Source organism: Hevea brasiliensis, chromosome 10 (genome assembly GCF_030052815.1).
Source record: "Hevea brasiliensis isolate MT/VB/25A 57/8 chromosome 10, ASM3005281v1, whole genome shotgun sequence".
NCBI classification, from domain to species: Eukaryota; Viridiplantae; Streptophyta; class Magnoliopsida; order Malpighiales; family Euphorbiaceae; genus Hevea; species Hevea brasiliensis.
The window spans coordinates 9,309,940-9,337,355 of NC_079502.1; the positions used below are offsets into that span (position 1 = coordinate 9,309,940).

Here is a 27,416-nt window from a genome sequence, read left to right on the forward strand (position 1 = left end):
TTTCCCAACTTGAAGGGCACCTACTTGAAGTGAAAGGCACTCCTTGATTAAAGGAAAGAAAACTTCTAATAGCCAGCGGAAAAAAGGAAAGAAATCCTAACTTTCAAGAAAAAGGAGAGTGGAAGTCTTGCCTAAAAGCAAGTTCACAGAAAAAACAATATCCAGAATCTCTATAAATCACCCATGATCTTGAACAAGAGGTCGTTTGGTATCAATTCGGTGCTAAGTAGCCACGCATACAAGGATGGCGAAGAAGAGATATGCTAACTGCTAAGAACAGGCAAAAAGGCCCATCCCCTTTTGTACTCTATTATTTGGGACAACATATTATCAATTTTTTTAGTTACAGCGGAATGAAAGTAGAGTAAACAGAAAACACATTACAATTTACAAATGAGAAAAAGACGACACTTGCTTCTGTTGACTGGTAAACTGGACTCTATATAATGCATGAACAGGTTCTAGAGAAAGCCCAGCACATAGAAAGACATGCTCTTGACATTTTCAGACGGTACTCATGATCAATCACTCCACTTGGACTTCAAATTCCACAAGCTTACACACGTATACGTAGACAGAGATATCCATATATGATAAACATTATGCTTGGGGTTTTTCTGCGGGATCGGGTTTGGATTTGGGTTTGTAATTGAGAGATTTCCATATGGCATAAAACATGGATGGTACATAAATGGAGAGAGCAAGAAGTACTATTCCACACAGTGATCCAACGGCGCGATAAGCATATACGCTCCCACAAGACAGCTTCCCAATCCTTATCTGGATGACATTAGCCATGGAAAGTGCCAAAAACACGACCCCAACAATTGATGCGATTGCTGATAAGTATAGCATAAAGCCTCTTCCCAACTTAAGATGCAATTTTTCGAATTCATCTTCTTGGTAAATATTGAGATGAACCTTTAGTGTCTTGGCTACCAAGCTTGATAGGAGGAAGCAAGCGAAGGATATAACTTCGTAAAGGATGAGCCTCATAGCCATCCCTGGGTCTGCATCACACTCAGGTCGGTTTTCAAGGCTTTGTTGGCCTGGAGAGGCAAAGGACAAGCCCACGAACACGGCTATTGTAAAGAGAGAATTAACGTTCACCAAGTCATCTAATGCTTTTTGATGGATTTCTATAGGATCAATTGGCTTTTTCCCATCTGTTTGATTCCTGAAGAACAAAACAAAGGAAAACAAATGTCAGATTTGTTGAAAGCATAAATTCTCAATATGGAAAAGTTCTAAGAGAGGTGCAGACCCAGCCATTATTCTTCTTTTAGCTGGTGTTACAGTCTTTCAAGTATCTTTTGGGTTTGGAAGGCTTCCTTGAGCTCTTTATATATAATTAAGGAGTGTTAAAAAAATTATATAACAAAATTGATGTATGTACAACAGTTTTAGTCATTGATAGTGGTAGATCTCATTATATTCAATAATTATAATAAAAATATTATATATACAATAATTGCACCAAATAAAAGTTTCAAATTTTGAGTATAGTGATAAGATTTAGTGTAACTATAAATCCTTCGTTTTAGACAAAGTAGGTTTATTTTCCTTTTTTTATAGTCAATTTTAATTTGAGAAGCAAATGTATATTAAAAATTAAGAAATAGTAATCGAGATTTAAAGTCAAATTAGATGAGTAGATTAAATATTAAAGCGTATATTTTTAGTAGATATGCTAATATATTAATATTAATATTAATTTAATATACTTAAATTAATTTATAAAACATTATAAAAATTAATTTAACATATTAATATTAAGAAAAGCAACTCACGCGTACTAGAAAACTGGATTACCGAAGCCTAAATTTCTTCAATAATTTTAAAGGTTTCTTAACGACGGTCCGTCGATATAGATAATTCGTAGGTCATTTTTATGATAAACTTTAATTTTTCTTGTTGTGTCAATTTATTAATTATAATCTATAAAAATATCAACAATTTTATAATATTAATTTAATATTTACTAAAATTTATATAAAAAATATCTGTTAAAAAAGTATAAAGATTTAGATTTTTTTGTCATTTAGCCTAAACTTTAAGATGATAGAATTTATTTGAATTTTATTTGTTTAAAACAATTGACAAATGAAACTATTATGTTCTGTTTCCTATTTTATCTTTATTTACAAAATATATATATATTCTTAAAAGAGGTATGTTTCAGACTTTTAATAGAAAAATTATAGTTTAGGCTTTTAAAAGCACATTTGTATTAAAATGATTTATTTTTTAATTAAAAAATTTATTAAATTTAAAATTTTCAACATGAAAGATATTTAAGTAGAACTTAATTGAACTTTCCCTTTTTAAAAAGTTTTGAACTTTCCAAATACGCTCAATATGAAATTAAGTGATATATTGAGTGCACTTAGTATTTATACATCCTTTTTCGTGTAACATATGGGACTTACCTTCTAAAATCAAGAAAAAAAATTTTATTTTTATTTTTTATAAAAAACACTATATTTTAGTGCTCTATATATTTTAAAATCTTCCAATAACTATATGCCGAGAGATATTAAAAGTCCAATTTTTTTTCCCTACTCGTCTCTCTTCTCTAGGATTGTAACCCTAATTTTAATTTAAGGCTCCCACTATTTATTGATTTACTTTTAATAAACTTGCATGTATCATAGAAAGAAGAAATTAACTTTATAGAAAGAGAAATTAATATATATATATTAGTAGCTGTTAACATAAAAAAATTATTTTAATAGTTATTAATTATTTTACTAATTATTAACAATTAAATATTAATTGTTATTAGTTAGTTATTTACATATAATGATTCAAAATAAAAATATTCAGTAAAAATAACTGTTAGATTAGCTGTTAAATATAAAAAATAGTAGTATCATTTTTTTATATTAATACAAAATATTTTCTCAATCTCTAAAAACTAAAAAAACTAATTTTTCATGAATCATTTTCTGAACCTGTAAATATTAGTCTAAACAGTATACTACCAAATAATATAAATAAAAGAGATAATATTTTGATCCGCTACCTTAAAAGCTTTTACCAAACTGGATCAAAGCCTCTTCCCATTTGAAGATGTCGTTTGAATTCATCTTCTTGGTAAATATTGAGATGAACCTTGAGTGTCTTGGCCACCAATTGAGGAAAGCAAACGAATGATATAACTTCGTGAAGGATGAACCTCATAGCCACTCCTTGGTCTGCATCACACTCAGGTCGGTTTTCAAGGCTGTGCTGGCCTGGAGAGGCAAAGGACAAGCCCACAACACCGCTGTTGTAAAGAGAGAATTAACCTTCACCACGTCCAGTAATGCTTTTTCATCATTCACCAAGCTTCAATTATTTATATGAGCCAAACTCAAGCTCCAGTTTAACTCATTTATAATATAAATAAGTTAAATTTGAGCTCAAATTAATTTATTCAGTATACTTAGCCAACTTATTTTTCAGAACTGAATATGCCTTATGTTACTGAATAATATATATTCTTTAATTTTTAATAGAGAGTTGTCTCCAAAATCAACTATCTAAAACACTGGTTATATACATTAGGTGCACAGAAGTAAGGTTTAGAAATTTTATAAAACAAACTCTAAAAATTTTAGTGAATTATTAATTTTATTTTTGTATAAAATACTGAAAATTTTTAGTCTCACAAATATGAATTAGAGACGGAATATCATTTATTAGCAAAGGAAATTCCTTATGTTAAATTATAATTTTCATGTAATGATTTGTACAAGAGAATGTTTCAAAAATATTAAAATCCATTTTAAGTCCTTATAAGTTTAGGGAAGAAAAATTATTTTTACCCCAGAACTTTTTGTTCAGGTTTAATTTTATCCATTTTTAAGTTTTCAGTTCAGTTAACTTAAATCTTTATATTTAAGCTCAAAATAGCTACTCTGTTACAAAAGTAATTAAACCATATTTTTTGTTAATTAATATCAAAAAAATATTTAAAAATAACTTATGAATTATTTTTACAGAGAAGAGGCCAATTCGAGCTTAAATAAAAAAAAATTGAAGAAATTTAATTAAAAACTTAAAAATAGACAAATTTGGATATAAATAATAAATTTAAGGCAAAAATGAGATTATAGCATACAAATTTTGTTTAATTTTGCATCCCATTTATTTAAAGATAGAGATATTAGTTAATAAGAAAGAAAAGGATTCTTGGCTCCCTTATCTATAAAATTGAGTGACGGATATTAAAAGAAGGTGCATACTTATAAAATTTATACATAACTTTGAAATGTGATAATGAATTGGAGTGGTTAAGGGACAGAAATGGACATTGGGTCATCAACACCAATTGAAAGAGATGGGAAACTGCAGGTGTAAGCAAATGAATTAACGTGGACCAAGACAGCGATCTCTTAGTCATCTCCAATCCACTTATACACACACTCCAACGACTACATTAATTGTTTGTCTGAGAGAGAGACACACACAGGATTTATCTCCTCAATTTCATCTTAATTTTATTATCATAGAATCTCTCATTTTTTAAAAAAAAATCATAACAACTTTTTATACTAAAATTTTATCATATTTTTAATTACTTATGTGAAATTCATATTAAACTCTCTTTTATAAATATTTATTAATAATTTTTAAAAATTTAAAAATTATATTATTACTCAATTAATGATGAGATCATTATACTACTCAAAATATTCATAGTAATTAAAATTTTATTATTTTAACGTATAAATATAGCATATTTAGTATAATAAATCATTTCAACAAAAAAAAATTAGCTTTAAAATTAGAAAACTCATCTACTACACCTATCTCATAGTCTTTCCACCTAAAAAAACTTCTTCCTTCTCATTTTACAATGTGATATTACCATATATTAAATTGAGTAGAGGTATGATAAGATTTTAATATGAGAGGTTTTTATGTAATATTATTTTAAAATTAATAGACTTTATGATAATAAAAAGAAAATAAATGACGAAGGTGATGACATAAAAATTAGTCCAAGGGAGAGTGCAATGTGAAATGGATGAAAAAGTCATTGCTTGGAAGCGGAAAACATCTTTTTGACTTTTTGCACTTGCACATTTTTCATTTGTTATTTAAATTTTTGAAAAATATAATTATTTAATTCTCTACTATTAGTGAAATATAGATGCAATTTACATGTATTTTAATTTTTTATTACACTTTTATAAGATTTAAGAGTTCGGTAATTATATTTTTATATATTTAAAAATTAAATAATTATATTTTATAGATTAATTATTAAATAGGATGTAATTAAAGTGACATGTTAAATGATTTTTCAAAATAAAGGTTAAAAATTAAATGATGCATGTAGCCTTACTTGGAAATGCACAGTAACTAGCATAATGTGCATGGATAATTTATTATTTTTATATTTTAATTATATTTTTAATTATATTTTAAATAAGATAAATAATTATTGTTAAATTAATTTTAAATTAAAATTTCTAATTTATTTAATTTAATTTAAATAAATTTTTATTTATTATAATAATAAATTTTTAATTAATTTACAGTATAATTAATTAAAATATTTATTTAATTCTTTTTATACATATATTAATAATAGTTTCTATAATTATTTAGTTTAAAATGTAATCAAAATACTTTATTAAATCATTAATAATTTATGTAAATTAATATTTATTTTTTATAAATTACAGAAAATATATTAAATTAATGATAAAATAATATTATTTCAAAAATATATAAATATAATATTCTTTATTATTAATATAATAAAAAAAATTAAATTACTGATAATAAATTGAATTATTTAATTTTAATAATAATGAAAATATATAACATTATTATTAATTAAAAATAACATTCTATTATATTATTTTTAAAAAAAAATACTATATCTAAGTGCAAATTATTTTTTTTTATTAATATGATATATTTTTTACAAAATAATTTTTTGACAAAAATAGTTATCACTTTATATAAATTTATAATATAAAATAAATACAATTTCATAATAATTAAAATTTTAAAATATCCTCATTTTATATTAATATAATAAATATTAAATATATATATATATATATATTATTTTTCAAAATAAAAATTTCATAATTTTAATATAACAACTTTAATTGTATTTAATCATATTTATTTGTAGCTAAATTTTCGATGCAATCATATTTATAATTTATATTTGAAATTCTACTTCTATATAAAAATAATGTTGAGAGATAATTTATATATAAAAATATAGATGTCACGACCCAACCTATGGGCCGGACAGGCACTAGGACCTGGGCCGGCATAAAGCCCCCGAGGCCCGTAGTAAGCCTTACTGTTCTCAAATCCATAACCAAGCCCACAATTTAGGCCCAATATGCATATAAAATAATTTTAAATTAAACTGTTATAATTTTATTTCGAGCCATCTTAGCCCAGAAATTATTAGAAACAAAAATTAGGGGAGCCCAGCTCAACCCTATTACCTCATTTATAACCATTTAAAACTCATAAATTTTTTTTTTCTTTTCATTTATTAATATGAAAACTTGAATTTATACAGTCTCTGACAGGCTTAATGCTACTACTAGCACATGCGGAGTCCTAAATTACAAATTTAGAGAATAATAATACAATTAAGTAATCTTTTCATAACCTGAGAGGAAAGGGACAGGTTATTCTGAAAAATGTCTCCTCCTGTAGCCTGGAAAAATATGGTGAACAGGAATGAGCGTTCGACTCAGAGAGTAAAATATCAATTTTAACCATAATATCTATAACTATCTAAAACTAATGCACCCTGTAGAGTGAAATGCAACATAAACAACATTTTCACATCATAACATCAAAAAGGTAATTTGGAGCACTCACGCACCCTGTAGCATTAATCATAATATATGGGAGCTGATCCCCTATACAGCTCTCTTAAATCCAACCTGGTGCCAGCGAAGAACTCAGCTCGGACTTCCACTTAATAACCAAATCTGGGGTCCCAGCGAAGAACTCAAGCCGTGACTACCCCCCGAAGGATCGGGTCCCAGCGAAGAACTCAAGCCGTGACTACCCGTCCTATCCATAGTCCACACCACATCACACGCACGCCAACGCACGCACACTGCTCCAAATTACCACAACAACACTCATGGCACGTTAACAGTTATGAATGCAACATAAATCGTGCCTAGAGTTTAACTACATAAATATATGCATATAAGTGATGCATGGGCATACTGAACATATAATAATATCGAAATTACAATTAAAATTAATATTCTACTCACAGTACACCGATGACTATTGTGGCTGCTGGATGCGTAAAAATAGTCGACCTCGATCTCCTAATAATTAAATTATAAATTTATTAGTACTAAGTTAAGATAAAACTCTAAAGAGGCAATAGATGCTAATTCATGCCGAAAATCGAGTTTCCTATACCGAACCTACCCAACTGCAAAAAGGCTCAAATAACACTTCTAAATTCTCAATTTCCACAATCACATCTCATCAATATCACATGGCCCCTCCCGGGCCCTCCAAATCGATAATACTCAAAATCTTAAAAATTACATTTTAGTCCCTATAATTGACATTTTTCAAAAATCCACTCAAACAAGCTTTAAAAATTCTAAAATTTTGCCCCGCGGTCCTTAATAATATTATAAGGCTATTACAAAATAAATTGAAATTTTCTAATCACCAATGAATATTTTATTCAAGAATTTTATTCGATTCCATAAGTTTCCAACATCTAACATATTCTTAATTTAACCCAATTAAATATTCACATATTTAAACCTCCATCCTCAAGCTTCAACTAATTATATAAAATTTAATTATCTAAATTTCAAACAATCTTATATGCCCATATGCTAAAAATCTAATTAAAATCCATCCATATTTCTCAAAAATATTCTATAATCACTCAAAAATTCAACTAACACCATAGAATATCTCCAAATAATTTTACTTTCATCATATATTTTTCTTAGAATTTTTCTCCAATTTTTCCTGTTTAAGAAACACTGTATTTATGCTCCATGACAGAGAAATAATGAAAATTGTCTTACCCGAAGTTTATCTGTGTCTCAAAAATTCCAAAAATTTATGAGGAAGCCTCTGGAAGTTGAACCATCTCCATAGCTCACCGGAGCCACCGCCGGCACCACCGCGCACGGTGGCCGGCCGCCGGTCACCGGCGACATTTGCCGGGTCTGATCATACCACCATGTTCCTCTCCTCTTCCTCAGTCCATATGTGGTCTCGGATCGTCGATCCAACGGTCGGATCGTCGTAGATCTGACGAAAAAGCTTGAAAAACCCGAAACTTCTCTCCTCCATATCTCACTCATCCAACCTCCATTTGCTTCAAAATTGGTATCAAAAGAAAGCTCTCGGAACAAGCTTTCCAACGCCACCGGAATCGCCTCGATCGGACGTCGGATGAAGCCGAATCGCTACGGAAAGCCGCCATCGCGGCGCTGCTTTTTCTCTCTTCTCCCTCTCTTGCCGCCGTTTCTGGTGGTCCTGGATGTCGCCGGAGGGTCGCCGGAGTTGTGCCTGTCGCTGGCAATGGTGGTTCGCCGGAAAAATAAGGGAAGAGGTAGGGAGAGGTGAGAGAAAGAGAGTGAGGGAGGTGAAAATGGGGGGGGGGGGGGAGTTCCTCCTCCCGTTTCTTATTTGATTTTTTTTTTTTTTTTAATAAAAACTGGCGGTGACAGTGGGAAATCCACTGTCACACGCCAAAAGTCCCATCCTTTCCTTTTTTTTTTTTTTTCCAGTTGTTACATTCTTCCCCCCTTAAGAAAAATTTGTCCTCGAATTTTCGAATAAACCAAGAAATAAGGAAAAGAAGATTATTAGAACAAGTGTAATCATTACTCCTTCAGCTATTCAGAGATTGGTAAAACATTTGTTCTTCAAACTCTTCGTATATTATATATGACATTCTACCACTCTCTGATTCTACTATAGTGTCTTATTTGTCATCATCTCTTTCTAGAGGACTTTTATCTTGTAACTATTCATTGACCATTTTTTTGACATTTCCAGTATTCACTATACCTCACTCTTCTTGCATTGATGTCTCATAACTTCAATCAACTTTGGTGCTTACCTCACTTTTATTACGCCCCATCATGTCTCTTGGTGACTTCAGTCATCATTCCTTTGTTTTAATAATCTCTGTTTCCCCAATGACATAACTTATGTTCCTTATTCCATGGTATCCTATGAGTAGCTTTCCTGTAGCACCTAATCTATGCATCTTGTTCGAGATCTTCACTCTTCTTATGACCTCAGTGGTCAATACCTATAAATCTTCTCACTACCATGATACTTCAAAATTTTTAATCTCTTTTAGGTCATTACTAAGGTACTTAGACCAACCTCTATCCATCTTATGTAACTAGTCAGGTAGAGTCTCCTCCAAGGGCCACGCGTATCATTTATCAACATTGGAAAGTGAACTAGGTCTCTCCTTCTAAGTAACAAAAGTGTTTATATTCCCTGACAACTCAATCCATGCGATTTTATCAATTCCCACTCCTCCTTTGGAATGAGAATATCTGGACTTCTTCCTAAAACTTCTTAGTATGTGGCCTACTTCTGACACATTGGCACTTAGATCGAGGCTCTACTATTCCTTTAATCTATCATCTCATAATAACTTGTTTTAAACATCTCTTGGTGTGTTCCTAGCATACATATTCCTTCTTATCCTCATTATTATAACTAGCTTCACCGAGCTTTCTTCCTGTCCTTTGGATCTTATCCACTTCCTTTTCCTGTTTCTACTATTGTTGATATCTTTTCAACCTACTGTACTTATTCTTTAACCTTTGTTTTCTCTCATTCTTATACTTTATCCTTCAAGGATGTCCATCCCATCATCAACTTCAACTTTCTTTTTATTCCTTAATCTTGTCTTGATTACTAGTTTCATTACTTCGAGAATTTTAATCTTACGATTGACCCCTACCAGCACATTCTTCACCTTTTGTAACACTTATAATTAACCATAGAAAATTCTTTTTTTTTTTGTATTCCCTTTTTCCAACTTAACTATCAGAACATTATCATTCCCCACCAGCCTCAGTAGGAAATTGCTCATCCTGGATGGATAGGAGCCCTTGAAACTATAAGTTCCATCTGAACTAACACAGCTGTGGAAAATGTATACCATGCCTTAATTCTAAACAAAATACTTCATGTGTTCATTCTCCTTAATATAATCACATATAGTGCATATAGCTTTCTAAACCTCAACCTCAAATTATCCACCAGCAACAATTTCATCTATTGAAACTCATCCATAAATAGTACTTCCTCTAGCTCATAGTTCAAAACGGTGGCAAGCCTTGGTAGCTAACTCCTTTTGACTCCTGTCACTATTCTGATCGTCATTTCATATTTAACACTAGGTACGTACTTACTGTCATTCTCATATCACGAAATTGTATATGAATTGGTGCCTACTAAACTCTCAAATAACTAGGTCTCCTTGACTCAGTCTCTGTTCCTTATATAACCTTTTAGAATCAAAAGCACAAGCTAAACTTGAAAAGAAAGAAAAATATCCTCTTATATTCAACTACGCCCAATTGTCCATATAATAACGTTTAACCTATGTTTCTTAGTCTTTCTCTTCAAATTTCATCATCTCCTAGCACAATTGTGCTCTACCTATAAGGTATCATCTGCATGAACCCTTTACCGTACCATTGTCCTTCCTGACATAATATTTTATAATTTATTAGCTTTACTTATACTCGACCTATGATTCATATCTATCATCGTTTATATTGTGCCCTTAACCTTTGTTGATTCCTGAAAAATTTCTCTCACTAATAAATTCTTCCAACACTAATTCCACCCTTATCTATGGTCATTAATTTGATCCTTGAACTTTCTAGTGATTTATAACTACCCAGACTTGTCATTTTTCATTTTTTTTTTGTTCTACCCCTACTGTTGTCCTGTCGTTATTGCTTCACTACAAAGTGATTCTGTTGATCACACAAACAATGTTTGCCTGACATTCATAACGAACCTCTAACTACCTTCTCACTATCTCAAAAGTCTAAACTAAGCATATGTATCATTATCTATCATTCTTTTCCTATCATCATACCTATTTGATCCCTTAGATTGACCTTTATTCAACTTACTACTTACTAACTTCGTTTTCTCTACCTAATTAGGTAGTCCGCAATACCATCGCACACCTTCTAGCATTTACTCATTATTATGTTATTCCATACCTCCATCACTATTCTCACTAATGTGGTCCCATTTTGGGTTTTCCATCCTACCTTGCTAAGAATAACACTTAGCCTACTCTATATCTTAACTTTGTTCCTTTTGTTACGCGCCCTTCAGGTTGTCCTTCCGTTTATCTCCTTTGTCTTACCCAAAATAGAACTTGACTATTCTATCCCTGGTTCCATTCTTCTTCCTAACATGACAGCTGTACTTGCAAACTATATCTTTCAGAGTTTCTACCACGTTATCACATGTCTATGCTACTCAGATTTGGTCCTTTGACCACTCTAGCTAGTACTTCCACTCGCATTTAGATTATATTGCATCTGCAATCAATTGTCCAAACTTTCATTCTGCACTTTCTCTATCCATTGGCCTTCTATAATTTATCTTTGCTAGTTTATTACTCTTGAAACTATTATAATTAGATTATACTATTGTTTTGAACGATATGAAGTTAGAAAGGAACTCAAGAAATTACAGTCATACTTTTATTGTATGATTTATATTCTTAGCTTACATAATACCCTTACTACCTCGAGAACTGATTTTGCAGTAATTTTATTTATTTGTTATTATTATTATTATTATCATTATTATTATTATTATTATTATTTTCCATGTTTACTCAATTAGCCAAAACTTAAGATTCCGAGCACCCAAACCCGTCATCCAATTCAAAGGATTTACATTCATCGTGATCTGATTATATATGATTCCTATAATGGAACTTGTATCATCTGCAGGATACCCCAGCCAACTACTCTCTACCACACTCTACAGTCCCATCTGGGGCACTATTTGGTTGGTCACCATTATTAGTAATAACTTTCGATCCCTTCTGAAAAGATAGGACTACACCCTAACTTGCTGCAACAAAGGTACTACATTTACCACCTTGCCCAAACCATGTCAAATTAATGACTCTCCTATCATATCATATCTCTGTGAATCATCAATTCATAGTTTCCACCTTCCCTAGGTAGTAGGGTTGCACTTTACACCTTGCTAATACACACAAGGTATCCTATTCTCACTAAGTTCTAAGCAAAACGTCTGTCATTCTGCAAAAATCATCCAAAATTCCATACCGAAGACTAGATGGTGTCACTTTTACTTTGCAACTAGTCCGAAACCTCTGGTCTGATGGCAACTCTTAATGCAACTCTAGCTCATGCTAGGGTAACCGAGTCATTGACTCTAGTTACCACCTAACTGTAACCTTTCGATATTCTAGCTCTAGACTCTTAACCAGGAGTTCCCAACTCCTCTGCAGATATAGAACTCAGTTCTGGTATTACTGTACCAAAACAAAGGCCATCCGTAAACACCCTCATTATGGACCACCACGGGGATGCACGCAGCTCTACACAATAATCTCATGTCAGTACTGTAATCTGCAGCTTACAGAGCAGACATCGAGAACATTGTATAGTTACTACGATACATCCTGACCGACTAGGTCTCCTAATTTCTTATCTCTCTTGAATATTCTATTATCATAAACTTATTACATTGGGTCATCCATCGATGTTGCCAAAGTGGTATTCTTATCCTTATCTAGGCAACTGCATTTTCAAGACTCACCTTTATGTACTTGTGCCTTGCATGAAATGGGCACACCATTTAAACCCATACTGCATGAAACATAGCATTTCTTGGAGTACGTATCCTCATGATGGACCTCACATGTCTACTAACTCTATTTCACATTTCTATGTACTCCACGAAAATCAAGACACTAATTGAGGCACTTTTATATTTCCGAGGTATAAAGCGAATCTAGAAACAAAGAATTACGAAAAAGACAAAATGAATCCTATACTCCGCATGTAACATCCTAACAAGACTCCTTTACAGTCCCAATTATATTATTTCCCATGAATCTAGAGTCTAAGCTCGATACCAACTTTGTCACGACACAACCTATGGTGGACCAAGACTAGGACTGGGCGCATAAAGCCCCGAGGCCCGTAGTAAGCCTTCTTGTTCTCAAATCCATAACCAAGCCCACAATTTAGGCCCAATATGCATATAAAATAATTTTAAATTAAAGTTATAATTTTATTTGAGCCATCTTAGCCTGAAATTATCAGAAACAAAAATTAGGGGAGCCCAGCTCAACCCTATTACCTCATTTATAACCATTTAAAACTCATAATTTTTTTTTTCTTTTCATTTATTAATATAAAAACTTGAATTTATACAGTCTCTGACAGGCTTAATGCTACTACTAGCACATGCGGAGTCCTAAATTACAAATTTAGAGAATAATAATACAATTAAGTAATCTTTTCATAACCTGAGAGGAAAGGGACAGGTTATTCTGAAAAATGTCTCCTCCTGTAGCCTGGAAAAATATGGTGAACAGGAGTGAGCGTTCGACTCAGAGAGTAAAATATCAATTTTAACCATAATCTCTACAACTATCTAAAACTAATGCACCCTATAGAGTGAAATGCAACATAAACAACATTTTCACATCATAACATCAAAAAGGTAATTTGGAGCACTCACGCACCCTGTAGCATTAATCATAATATATGGGAGCTGATCCCCTATACAGCTCTCTTAAATCCAACCTGGTGCCAGCGAAGAACTCAGCTCGGACTTCCACTTAATAACCAAATCGGGGGTCCCAGCGAAGAACTCAAGCCGTGACTACCCCCCGAAGGATCGGGTCCCAGCGAAGAACTCAAGCCATGACTACCCGTCCTATCCATAGTCCACACCACATCACACGCACGCCAACGCACGCACACTGCTCCAAATTACCACAACAACACTCATGGCATGTTAACAGTTATGAATGCAACATAAATCGTGCCTAGAGTTTAACTACATAAATATATGCATATAAGTGATGCATGGGCATACTGAACATATAATAATATCGAAATTACAATTAAAATTAATATTCTACTCACAGTACACCGATGACTATTGTGGCTGCTGGATGCAGAAAAATAGCTGACCTCGATCTCCTAATAATTAAATTATAAATTTATTAGTACTAAGTTAAGATAAAACTCTAAAGAGGCAATAGATGACCTTAATTCATGCCGAAATCGAGTTTCCCTATACAGGACCTACCCAACCTGCAAAAAGGCTCAAATAACACTTCTAAATTCTCAATTTCCACAATCACATCTCATCAATATCACATGGCCCCTCCTGGGCCCTCCAAATCAGACAATACTCAAAATCTTAAAAATTACATTTTAGTCCCTATAATTGACATTTTTCAAAAATCCACTCAAACAAGCTTTAAAAATTCTAAAATTTTGCCCCGCGGTCCTTAATAATATTATAAGGCTATTACAAAATAAATTGAAATTTTCTAATCACCCATGAATATTTTATTCAAGAATTTTATTCGATTCCATAAGTTTCCAACATCTAACATATTCTTAATTCAACCCAATTAAATATTCACATATTTAAACCTCCATCCTCAAGCTTCAACTAATTATATAAAATTTAATTATCTAAATTTCAAACAATCTTATATGCCCATATGCTAAAAATCTAATTAAAATCCATCCATATTTCTCAAAAATATTCTATAATCACTCAAAAATTCAACTAACACCATAGAATATCTCCAAATAATTTTACTTTCATCATATATTTTTCTTAGAATTTTTCTCCAATTTTTCCTGTTTAAGAAACACTATATTTATGCTCCTAAATAATGAAAATTGTCTTACCCGAAGTTTATCCGTGTCTCAAAAATTCCAAAAATTTATGAGGAAGCCTCGAAGTTGAACCATCTCCATAGCTCATCGAGCCATCACGCACCACCGCAAGACGGTGGCCGTCACCGGCGACATTTGTCTGATCATACCACCATGTTCCTCTCCTCTTCCTCGGTCCATATGTGGTCTCGGATCGTCGATCCAACGGTCCGATCGTCGAGATCCGACGAAAAACTTGAAAAACCCAAACTTCTCTCCTCGATATCGCACTCAGACGACCTCCATGTGCGTCAAATTTGGTATCACAAGAAGGCACTCGGACCATGCTTTCCAACGCAACCGGCATCCCCTCGATCGGACGTCCGGATGAAGCCGAATCGCGCGGAAAGCCGCGCCATCGCGTGCGCGCGTTTTCTCTCTCTTCTCCCTCTCTTGCCGCCGTTTCTGGTGGTCCTGGACGTCGCCGGAGGGTCGCCGGAGTTGTGCCTGTCGTTGGCAATGGTGGTTCGCCGGAAAAATAAGGGAAGAGGTAGGGAGAGGTGAGAGAAAGAGAGTGAGGGAGGTGAAAATGGGGGGGGGGGGGGGGGTTTTCCACCTCCCGTTTCTTATTTGATTTTTTTTTTTTTTTAATAAAAACTGGCGGTGACTGTGGGAAATCCACTGTCACACGCCAAAAGTCCCATCCTTTCCTTTTTTTTTTTTTTCCAGTTGTTACATTCTTCCCCCCTTAAGAAAAATTTGTCCTCGAATTTTCGAATAAACCAAGAAATAAGGAAAAGAAGATTATTAGAACAAGTGTAATTATTACTCCTTCAGCTATTCAGAGATTGGTAAAACATTTATTCTTCAAACTCTTCGTATATTATATATGACATTCTACCACTCTCTGATTCTACTATAGTGTCTTATTTGTCATCATCTCTTTCTAGAGGACTTTTATCTTGTAACTATTCATTGACCATTTTTTTGACATTTCAAGTATTCGTTATACCTCACTGTTCTTGCATTGATGTCTCATAACTTCAATCAACTTTGGTGCTTACCTCACTTTTATTACGCCCCATCATGTCTCTTGGTGACTTCAGTCATCATTCCTTTGTTTTAATAATCTCTGTTTCCCCAATGACATAACTTATGTTCCTTATTCCATGGTATCCTATGAGTAGCTTTCCTGTAGCACCTAATCTATGCATCTTGTTCGAGATCTTCACTCTTCTTATGACCTCAGTGGTCAATACCTATAAATCTTCTCACTACCATGATACTTCAAAATTTTTAATCTCTTTTAGGTCATTACTAAGGTACTTAGACCAACCTCTATCCATCTTATGTAACTAGTCAGGTAGAGTCTCCTCCAAGGGCCACGCGTATCATTTATCAACATTGGAAAGTGAACTAGGTCTCTCCTTCTAAGTAACAAAAGTGTTTATATTCCCTGACAACTCAATCCATGCGACTTTATCAATTCCCACTCCTCCTTTGGAATGAGAATATCTGGACTTCTTCCTAAAACTTCTTAGTATGTGGCCTACTTCTGACACATTGGCACTTAGATCGAGGCTCTACTATTCCTTTAATCTATCATCTCATAATAACTTGTTTTAAACATCTCTTGGTGTGTTCCTAGCATACATATTCCTTCTTATCCTCATTATTATAACTAGCTTCACCGAGCTTTCTTCCTGTCCTTTGGATCTTATCCACTTCCTTTTCCTGTTTCTACTATTGTTGATATCTTTTCAACCTACTTATTCTTTAACCTTTGTTTTCTCTCATTCTTATACTTTATCCTTCAAGGATGTCCATCCCATCATCAACATCAACTTTCTTTTTATTCCTTAATCTTGTCTTGATTACTAGTTTCATTACTTCGAGAATTTTAATCTTACGATTGACCCATACCAGCACATTCTTCACCTTTTGTAACACATATAATTAACCATAGAAAATTCTTTTTTTTTTGTATTCCCTTTTTCCAACTTAACTATCAGAACATTATCATTCCCCACTAGCCTCAGTAGGAAATTGCTCCTCCTGGATGGATAGGAGCCCTTGAAACTATAAGTTCCATCTGAACTAACACAGCTGTGGAAAATGTATACCATGCCTTAATTCTAAACAAAATACTTCATGTGTTCATTCTCCTTAATATAATCACATATACTGCATATAGCTTTCTAAACCTCAACCTCAAATTATCCACCAGCAACAATTTCATCTATTGAAACTCATCCATAAATAGTACTTCCTCTAGCTCATAGTTCAAAACGGTGGCAAGCCTTGGTAGCTAACTCCTTTTGACTCCTGTCACTATTCTGATCGTCATTTCATATTTAACACTAGGTACGTACTTACTGTCATTCTCATATCACGAAATTGTATATGAATTGGTGCCTACTAAACTCTCAAATAACTAGGTCTCCTTGACTCACTTCCTTATATAACCTTTTAGAATCAAAAGCACAAGCTAAACTTGAAAAGAAAGAAAAATATCCTCTTATATTCAACTACGCCCAATTGTCCATATAATAACGTTTAACCTATGTTTCTTAGTCTTTCTCTTCAAATTTCATCATCTCCTAGCACAATTGTGCTTTACCTATAAGGTATCATCTGCATGAAACCTTTACCGTACTATTGTCCTTCCTGACATAATATTTTATAATTTATTAACTTTACTTATACTCGACCTATGATTCATATCTATCATCGTTTATATTGTGCCCTTAACCTTTGTTGATTCCTGAAAAATTTCTCTCACTAATAAATTCTTCCAACACTAATTCCACCCTTATCTATGGTCATTAATTTGATCCTTGAACTTTCTAGTGATTTATAACTACCCAGACTTGTCATTTTTCATTTTTTTTTTTTGTTCTACCCCTACTGTTGTCCTGTCGTTATTGCTTCACTACAAAGTGATTCTGTTGATCACACAAACAATGTTTGCCTGACATTCATAACGAACCTCTAACTACCTTCTCACTATCTCAAAAGTCTAAACTAAGCATATGTATCATTATCTATCATTCTTTTCCTATCATCATACCTATTTGATCCCTTAGATTGACCTTTATTCAACTTACTACTTACTAACTTCGTTTTCTCTACCTAATTAGGTAGTCCGCAATACCATCGCACACCTTCTAGCATTTACTCATTATTATGTTATTCCATACCTCCATCACTATTCTCACTAATGTGGTCCCATTTTGGGTTTTCTATCCTACCTTGCTAAGAATAACACTTAGCCTACTCTATATCTTAACTTTGTTCCTTTTGTTACGCACCCTTCAGGTTGTCCTTCCGTTTATCTCCTTTGTCTTACCCAAAATAGAACTTGACTATTCTATCCCTGGTTCCATTCTTCTTCCTAACATGACAATTTCTTGCAAACTATATCTTTCAGAGTTTCTACCACGTTATCACATGTCTATGCTACTCAGATTTGGTCCTTTGACCACTCTAGCTAGTACTTCCACTAGCATTTAGATTATATTGCATCTGCAATCAATTGTCCAAACTTTCATTCTGCACTTTCTCTATCCATTGGCCTTCTATAATTTATCTTTGCTAGTTTATTACTCTTGACACTATTATAATTAGATTATACTATTGTTTTGAACGATATGAAGTTAGAAAGGAACTCAAGAAATTACAGTCATACTTTTATTGTATGATTTATATTCTTAGCTTACATAATACCCTTACTACCTCGAGAACTGATTTTGCAGTAATTTTATTTATTTGTTATTATTATTATTATCATTATTATTATTATTATTATTATTATTATTATTATTATTATTATTATTATTATTATTATTATTATTATTATTATTATTATTATTATTATTATTATTATTTTCCATGTTTACTCAATTAGCCAAAACTTAAGATTCCGAGCACCCAAACCCGTCATCCAATTCAAAGGATTTACATTCAACGTGATCTGATTATATATGATTCCTATAATGGAACTTGTATCATCTGCAGGATACCTCAGCCAACTACTCTCTACCACACTCTACAGTCCCATCTGGGGCACTATTTGGTTGGTCACCATTATTAGTAATAACTTTCGATCCCTTCTGAAAAGATAGGACTACACCCTAACTTGCTGCAACAAAGGTACTACATTTACCACCTTGCCCAAACCATGTCAAATTAATGATTCTCCTATCATATCATATCTCTGTGAATCATCAATTCATAGTTTCCACCTTCCCTAGGTAGTAGGGTTGCACTTTACACCTTGCTAATACACACAAGGTATCCTATTCTCACTAAGTTCTAAGCAAAACGTCTGTCATTCTGCAAAAATCATCCAAAATTCCATACCGAAGACTAGATGGTGTCACTTTTACTTTGCAACTAGTCCGAAACCTCTGGTCTGATGGCAACTCTTAATGCAACTCTAGCTCATGCTAGGGTAACCGAGTCATTGACTCTAGTTACCACCTAACTGTAACCTTTCGATATTCTAGCTCTAGACTCTTAACCAGGAGTTCCCAACTCCTCTGCAGATATAGAACTCAGTTCTGGTATTACTGTACCAAAACAAAGGCCATCCGTAAACACCCTCATTATGGACCACCACGGGGATGCACGCAGCTCTACACAATAATCTCATGTCAGTACTGTAATCTGCAGCTTACAGAGCAGACATCGAGAACATTGTATAGTTACTACGATACATCCTGACCGACTAGGTCTCCTAATTTCTTATCTCTCTTGAATATTCTATTATCATAAACTTATTCTGACTGGGTCATCCACTGATGACTGCCAGCAGTGGTATTCTTATCCTTATCTAGGGCAACTGTACTTTCAAGACTCACCTTTATGTACTTGTGCCTTGCATGAAATGGGCACACCATTTAAACCCATACAGACAGAAACATAGCATTTCTTGGAGTACGTATCCTCATGATGGACCTCACATGTCTACTAACTCTATTTCACATTTCTATGTACTCCACGAAAATCAAGACACTAATTGAGGCACTTTTATATTTCCCGAGGTATAAAGCAGAATCTAGAAACAAAGAATTACAGAAAAAGACGAAACAGAATCCTATACTCCGCATGTAACATCCTAACAAGACTCCTTTTACAGTCCCAATTATATTATTTCCCATGAATCTAGAGTCTAAGCTCTGATACCAACTTTGTCACGACCCAACCTATGGGCCGGACCGGCACTAGGACCTGGGCCGGCATAAAGCTCCCGAGGCCCGTAGTAAGCCTTACTGTTCTCAAATCCATAACCAAGCCCACAATTTAGGCCCAATATGCATATAAAATAATTTTAAATTAAACTGTTATAATTTTATTTCGAGCCATCTTAGCCCAGAAATTATCAGAAACAAAAATTAGGGGAGCCCAGCTCAACCCTATTACCTCAATTATAACCATTTAAAACTCATAAATTTTTTTTTTCTTTTCATTTATTAATATGAAAACTTGAATTTATACAGTCTCTGACAGGCTTAATGCTACTACTAGCACATGCGGAGTCCTAAATTACAAATTTAGAGAATAATAATACAATTAAGTAATCTTTTCATAACCTGAGAGGAAAGGGACAGTTATTAGAAAAATGTCTCCTCGGAAAATATGGTGAGCAGGAGTGAGCGTCGACTCAGAGTAAAATATCAATTTTAACCATAATCTCTATAACTATCTAAAACTAATGCACCCTGTAGAGTGAAATGCAACATAAACAACATTTTCACATCATAACATCAAAAAGGTAATTTGGAGCACTCACGCACCCTGTAGCATTAATCATAATATATGGGCCGATCCCTATCTCTCTTAAATCCAAGTGCCTGAAGAACTCATTTCGGACTTCCACTTAATAACCAAATCGGGGTCCTGAAGAACTCAAGCCGTGACTACCCCGAAGGATCGGGTCAAGAACTCAAGCCATGACTACCCGTCCTATCCATAGTCCACACCACATCACACGCACGCCAACGCACGCACACTGCTCCAAATTACCACAACAACACTCATGGCACGTTAACAGTTATGAATGCAACATAAATCGTGCCTAGAGTTTAACTACATAAATATATGCATATAAGTGATGCATGGGCATACTGAACATATAATAATATCGAAATTACAATTAAAATTAATATTCTACTCACCGATGACTATTGTGGCTGCTGGATGCAGAAAAATAGCTGACCTCGATCTCCTAATAATTAAATTATAAATTTATTAGTACTAAGTTAAGATAAAACTCTAAAGAGGCAATAGACAGCCTAATTCATGCCGGAAATCCGGCAGAGTTTCTCCTATACTTGGGACCTACCCAACCTGTAAAAAGGCTCAAATAACACTTCTAAATTCTCAATTTCCACAATCACATCTCATCAATATCACATGGCCCCTCCTGGGCCCTCCAAATCAGACAATACTCAAAATCTTAAAAATTACATTTTAGTCCCTATAATTGACATTTTTCAAAAATCCACTCAAACAAGCTTTAAAAATTCTAAAATTTTGCCCCGCGGTCCTTAATAATATTATAAGGCTATTACAAAATAAATTGAAATTTTCTAATCACCCATGAATATTTTATTCAAGAATTTTATTCGATTCCATAAGTTTCCAACATCTAACATATTCTTAATTCAACCCAATTAAATATTCACATATTTAAACCTCCATCCTCAAGCTTCAACTAATTATATAAAATTTAATTATCTAAATTTCAAACAATCTTATATGCCCATATGCTAAAAATCTAATTAAAATCCATCCATATTTCTCAAAAATATTCTATAATCACTCAAAAATTCAACTAACACCATAGAATATCTCCAAATAATTTTACTTTCATCATATATTTTTCTTAGAATTTTTCTCCAATTTTTCCTGTTTAAGAAACACTATATTTATGCTCCAAATAATGAAAATTGTCTTACAGAAGTTTATCCGTGTCTCAAAATTCCAAAAATTTATGAGGAAGCCTGAAGTTGAACCATCTCCATAGCTCACGGCACCACCGCCATACGGTGGCGGCCGTCACCGGCGACATTTGCCGGGTCTGATCATACCATCATGTTCCTCTCCTCTTCCTCAGTCCATATGTGGTCTAGGATCGTCGATCCAACGGTCGGATCGTCGTAGATCTGACGAAAAAGTTTGAAAAACCCGAAACTTCTCTCCTCCATATCTCACTCATCCGACCTCCATTTGCTTCAAAATTGGTATCAAAAGAAAGCTCTCGGAACAAGCTTTCCAACGCCACCGGAATCGCCTCGATCGGAAGTCGGATGAAGCCGGAATCGCGCCGGAAAGCCGCTGCCCACTGTACGCGCGTTTTCTCTCTCTTCTCCCTCTCTTGCCGCCGTTTCTGGTGGTCCTGGACGTCGCCGGAGGGTCGCTGGCAATGGTGGTTCGCCGGAAAAATAAGGGAAGAGGTAGGGAGAGGTGAGAGAAAGGGAGTGAGGGAGGTGAAAATGGGGGGGGGGGGGAGTTCCTCCTCCCGTTTCTTATTTGATATATATATATATTTTTTTTAATAAAAACTGGTGGTGACAGTGGGAAATCCACTGTCACACGCCAAAAGTCCCATCCTTTCCTTTTTTTTTTTTTCCAGTTGTTACAATAGATATTTAAGTAAAATAAAAAAATTCTATTAAAAATTAGTAATAATAAAATGTGAATAATTAAAATATTAGTTATCTTTGCATTCGATATATAATTAAAATAAAATAAAATATTCAAAAGTTTAAAAAATATTAAATAAGATATCTATAAAAAAATTAATAATTAAATATATTTAAATAAATGAATTTTGAGAATAATACTTAATATTATTTAAAAAAATAATAAAAAATAGTGTAAATAAAAAAAATTTAAGAGTATTTAGGTGAAATAAAAATAACATAATATATATAGATAAACAAATGAAAACTATTTAAATAAAAATTAATTTATAATTAAATATTATTTAATTGAAAAAGGTAACAAATATTTAAATTCAATTCTTATAACAGTTAAATATTTTCTATTTACTTGACCGTTTCAATTAAATAGTCATAAGTTGGCCATAATAATAATAATAATAATAATAATAATAATAAGCATTAATTAATATTAAGAAAGTGAAAGAAAAGTAGTATTAAATTATTAACATAAAAAATAATATATATTAATTATAAATAAGTCAAATCTCTATATTTTATTTTTATAATTTTTTATGTAAACTACACTTTTTGTCTCTTAAATTTTTTAGTAAAAATTTTATAATAAAAATAATAGAAAATATAACAATGTAATAAAAATATTTGTTAAAGATATGAAATAATTTAAGACTCATTAAATTATATGATAGTTGATTATGAAATCACAAATTAATGGTCAATTTTCTTTAAATTAATGGCCATTAATAACCTTTTATTTTTTTTTAATTTTAGACTATTATTATTATTATTATTATTATTATTATTATTATTATTATTATTATTATTATTATTATTATTATTATTATAGAAGGTAACATGTGGCAAATAATATTTTTGTATAAATAAATTTATTTAAAGAATAATATAAATAATTTTTAAATATTACATTTAATCATAAAGGATCTTAAGTTTTTAAAAAATTAAATTTTAAAGAAAATAATAATTTAAATCTTAAATGTTAAGAAAGTATTATAAATAATAATGATAATTAAAAGAGAATAAAAAAATTAAATAATAATTAGTATTTATAAAATAATATAAATAATTTTTAAATATTATATTTAATTACAAAATATCTTAATTTTTAAAAATTAAATTTTAAAAAAATAATAATTTAAATTATAGATGTTAAGATAGTATTTTAAATAACAATAATAATTAAAAGAGAAATAAAAAATTAAATAATAATCAATATAAAAGAGAATATTTATAATTGATTATAAGATTACAAATTAATGGTTAATTTTCTTTAAACTAATGGCTATCAATAACTTATTATTATTATTATTATTATTATTATTATTATTATTATTATTATTATTATTATTATTATTAAGAATGAGGATAACATGTGGCAAATAATATTTTTACATAAATAAATTTATAAAAAAAATAATATAAATAATTTTTAAATATTATGTTTAATCATAAAATGTCTTAATTTTTTAAAAAATTAATTTTAAAAAAAATAATAATTTAAATCATAAATATTAAGTACTATTTTAAATAATAATAATTAAAAGATAAATAAAAAATTAAATAATAATTAGTATTTATAAAATAATATATATAATTTTTAAATATTACATTTAATTATAAAAGGTTTTAATTTTTAAAAATTAAATTTTTAAAGAAAATAATAATTTAAATTATACATGTTAAGTAGAATTGCAAATAATAATGATAATTAAAAGAGAAATAAAAATATAATAAAAAATATATTAAATTATTAATAATGAATTGAATTATTTAATTTTAATAATAATAAAAATATATAACATTATTATTAATTAAAAATAACATTTTATTATATATTTTTTAAAAATATTATATCTTTAAATTTTTATAAAATGTAAATTTTTTTATTAATCTTATATATTTTTTATAAAATAATTTTTTTATAAAAATATTATCATTTTACATAAATTTATGATATAGGATAAATATATTTTATAAAAATTAATAATTTAAAATATTATTATTTTTTATTAATAAAATAAATATTAAAAATACATATTATTTTTAAAATACAGATTTCATAATTTTAATATTATAACTTTTTTTAATTATTTTTTCTTGTAGTTAAATTTTTATGTAATATTATTTATATTCTATTTTTGAAATTCTACTTCTATATAAAAATATAGTTGAGAGATAATTTATGCATAAAAATTTAAATATTTAATTAAAATTTAAAAATATTTCTATTAAAAATTAATGATAATAAAATATAAATAATCAAAATATTAGTTATAATTGTATTCGATACATAATTATATTGAAATAAAATATTAAAAAGTTTAAGAAATATTAAATAAGAAATTTATAAAAAAAAGTAATTAAATAAATATTAATTAAATATATTTAGATAAATAAATTTTAAGAATAATAACTAATAACTTTTAAAAGAAATAATAAAAAAAGAGTAAATAAAAAAAAATTGAGAGCACTTAGGTGAAATGACAATATTTGGTAAGTGGAGAGTGGTTGATATTTATCAAATACCTCATATATAACATATTATATATAGACATGCAAATGAAAACCATTTAAATAAAAGTTTAATCCTAAAATTAAATATTATTTAATTAAAAATGATAATAAAAACATTTAAATTTAATTTTTAAAACAATAGAATGTTTTTCATTTATTTAGCTATTTTAATTCAATGGTCATAATAATAATAATAATAATAATAATAATAATAATAATAATAATAATAATAATAATAATAATAATAGAAAAATGAAATAAAAAAATATTAAATTATTAACATAAAATTAATGCATACTAATTATAAATAAGTCAAATCTCTATATTTTATTTTTATAACTTTTGATGTATACTACATTTTTTGTTTTTCAAAAATTTTAACAAAAATTTTATAATAAAAACAATAGAAAATATAACAATATAATAAAAGTATTTATTAAAAATATGAAATAATTTAAGATTGATTAAATTATATGATTATTGATTATAATATTATAAATTAATGATTAATTTTTTGTAAGTTAATGACCATCACTAATCTTTTATTATTATTATTATTATTATTATTATTATTATTATTATTATTATTATTATTATTATTATTATCATTGTTGTTGTTGTTAAATTATTTTTTATTTTAAATAATTATTATTATTATTTTTATGGAAAGTGATATATGGTAAATAATGTTTTTGCATGAATGAATTTATAAAAACAATAATGTAAATAATTTTTAAGTATTACATTTAATTATAAAATATTTTAATTTTTTAAAAAATTAAATTTTAAAGAAAATAATAATTTAAATAATAAATATTAAGATAGAATTGTAAATAATATTGATAATTAAAAGAGAAATAAAAAAAATTAAATAATTATTATTATTAAAAAAAGTTATTAATAGAAAGTGTCACGTAGCATTTTTTTGAGAACATCATTATGCTTTATATATATATATATATATATATATATATATATTTCTCAAAGATATTACAACGTTTATTGCCTAAGCGCTTTTTTTTTAATTATTAATTATACTATATATTGAGAGTATTAGAAAGAAAAAAAAAAACCCCCAATAATTCTTCATTGTTTTAATATGGACCGTTGTCTTTTTCCCCTTTTTAAAACACATAAAAATTGGAAACATGCACCCCTCCACACCACAAAAAATTATATAATGAAATTGATATATATACAGTGATCTTATTATAGCTGTTGATTGTGGTAGGTTTCACTATAATCAATTATTATAATTAAACTGTTGTATGTTCGGTTACACCAAATAAAAATTCCCACACCACAAGAACATCATCACCTCACAAAAATTTATGGTATATATACCCAATCAATAGAAATTTAATAAACCATAATTTTGGATAAACCCTTCTCTACCCTATCATGATTTTCAATAGGACCCATCATGATTTTATATATTGTGGCACCTATAAATTAGTTATGTATACATCTAGTGTGGAGATTAGTTGAATGTATGCACCCGGATATAGATAAGACTTGCTTCCTTCTTATACCTTAAAGGTAAATTATAAATCTTTAAAATATCTCCCTTGCTAGTAAGAATACATATGGTCTAAGTGGAAAATTCTTATTTAGACTTGGAATGTTATGAATCAAAACACATTATATATAGTGAAACTCATGTATTAAATAGCTGAAGTCTACATGTTTGTATATCGGGAATGTGATGGATGCAGTCTAGTAAGTTTTTCCCAACTTGAGCCGGGAGATCGAGTCACTTACCCCAGAAGTGCTCCTGCGTAAAGTGAAAGGCACTCCTTGATTAAAGGAAAGAAAACTTTTAATAGCCATTGGAAAAAAGGAAAGAAATCCTAACGTTCAAGAAAAAGGCGAGTGGAAGGCTTGCCTTAAAGCAAGTTCACAGCAAAAACAATATCCAGAATCTCTATAAATCACCCATGATCTTGAAAAAGGGTCTGCATCACACTCAGGTCGGTTTTCAAGTCTGTGTTGGCCTGGAGAGGCAAAGGACAAGCCCACGAACACGGCTATTGTAAAGAGAGAATTAACGTTCACCAAGTCATCTAATGCTTTTTGCATGGATTTCTATAGGATCAATTGGCTTTTTCCCATCTGTTTGATCCCTGGAAGAACAAAACAAAGGAAAACAAAAGTCAGATTTGTTAAAGCATAAATTCTCAATATGGAAAAGTTCTAAGAGAGGTGCAGACCCAGCCATGATTCTTCTTTTAGCTGGTGTGACAGTCTTTACAAGTATCTTTTGGGTTTGGAAGGCTTC

General features: G+C 30.6%; 1 protein-coding gene across 2 annotated transcripts; it reads right to left on the reverse strand.

Annotated features, from left to right (window-relative positions):
• Window positions 1-259: 259 nt before the first annotated feature.
• On the reverse strand, window positions 260-27,416 carry LOC110652153 (uncharacterized). Of its 2 annotated transcripts, none has more exons than XM_058129142.1 (2): window positions 27,349-27,416; window positions 260-1,177 (listed from the first exon to the last, which is right to left on the reverse strand). In XM_058129142.1, exons 1-2 carry the CDS (start codon window positions 27,354-27,356, stop codon window positions 601-603), a joined length of 585 nt encoding a protein of 194 aa, XP_057985125.1. In that variant the 5' UTR covers window positions 27,357-27,416; the 3' UTR covers window positions 260-600. The 2 variants fall into 2 exon arrangements, with proteins under 2 accessions (XP_057985125.1, XP_021663375.2); XM_021807683.2 differs by lacking the exon at window positions 27,349-27,416 and adding an exon at window positions 1,265-1,411.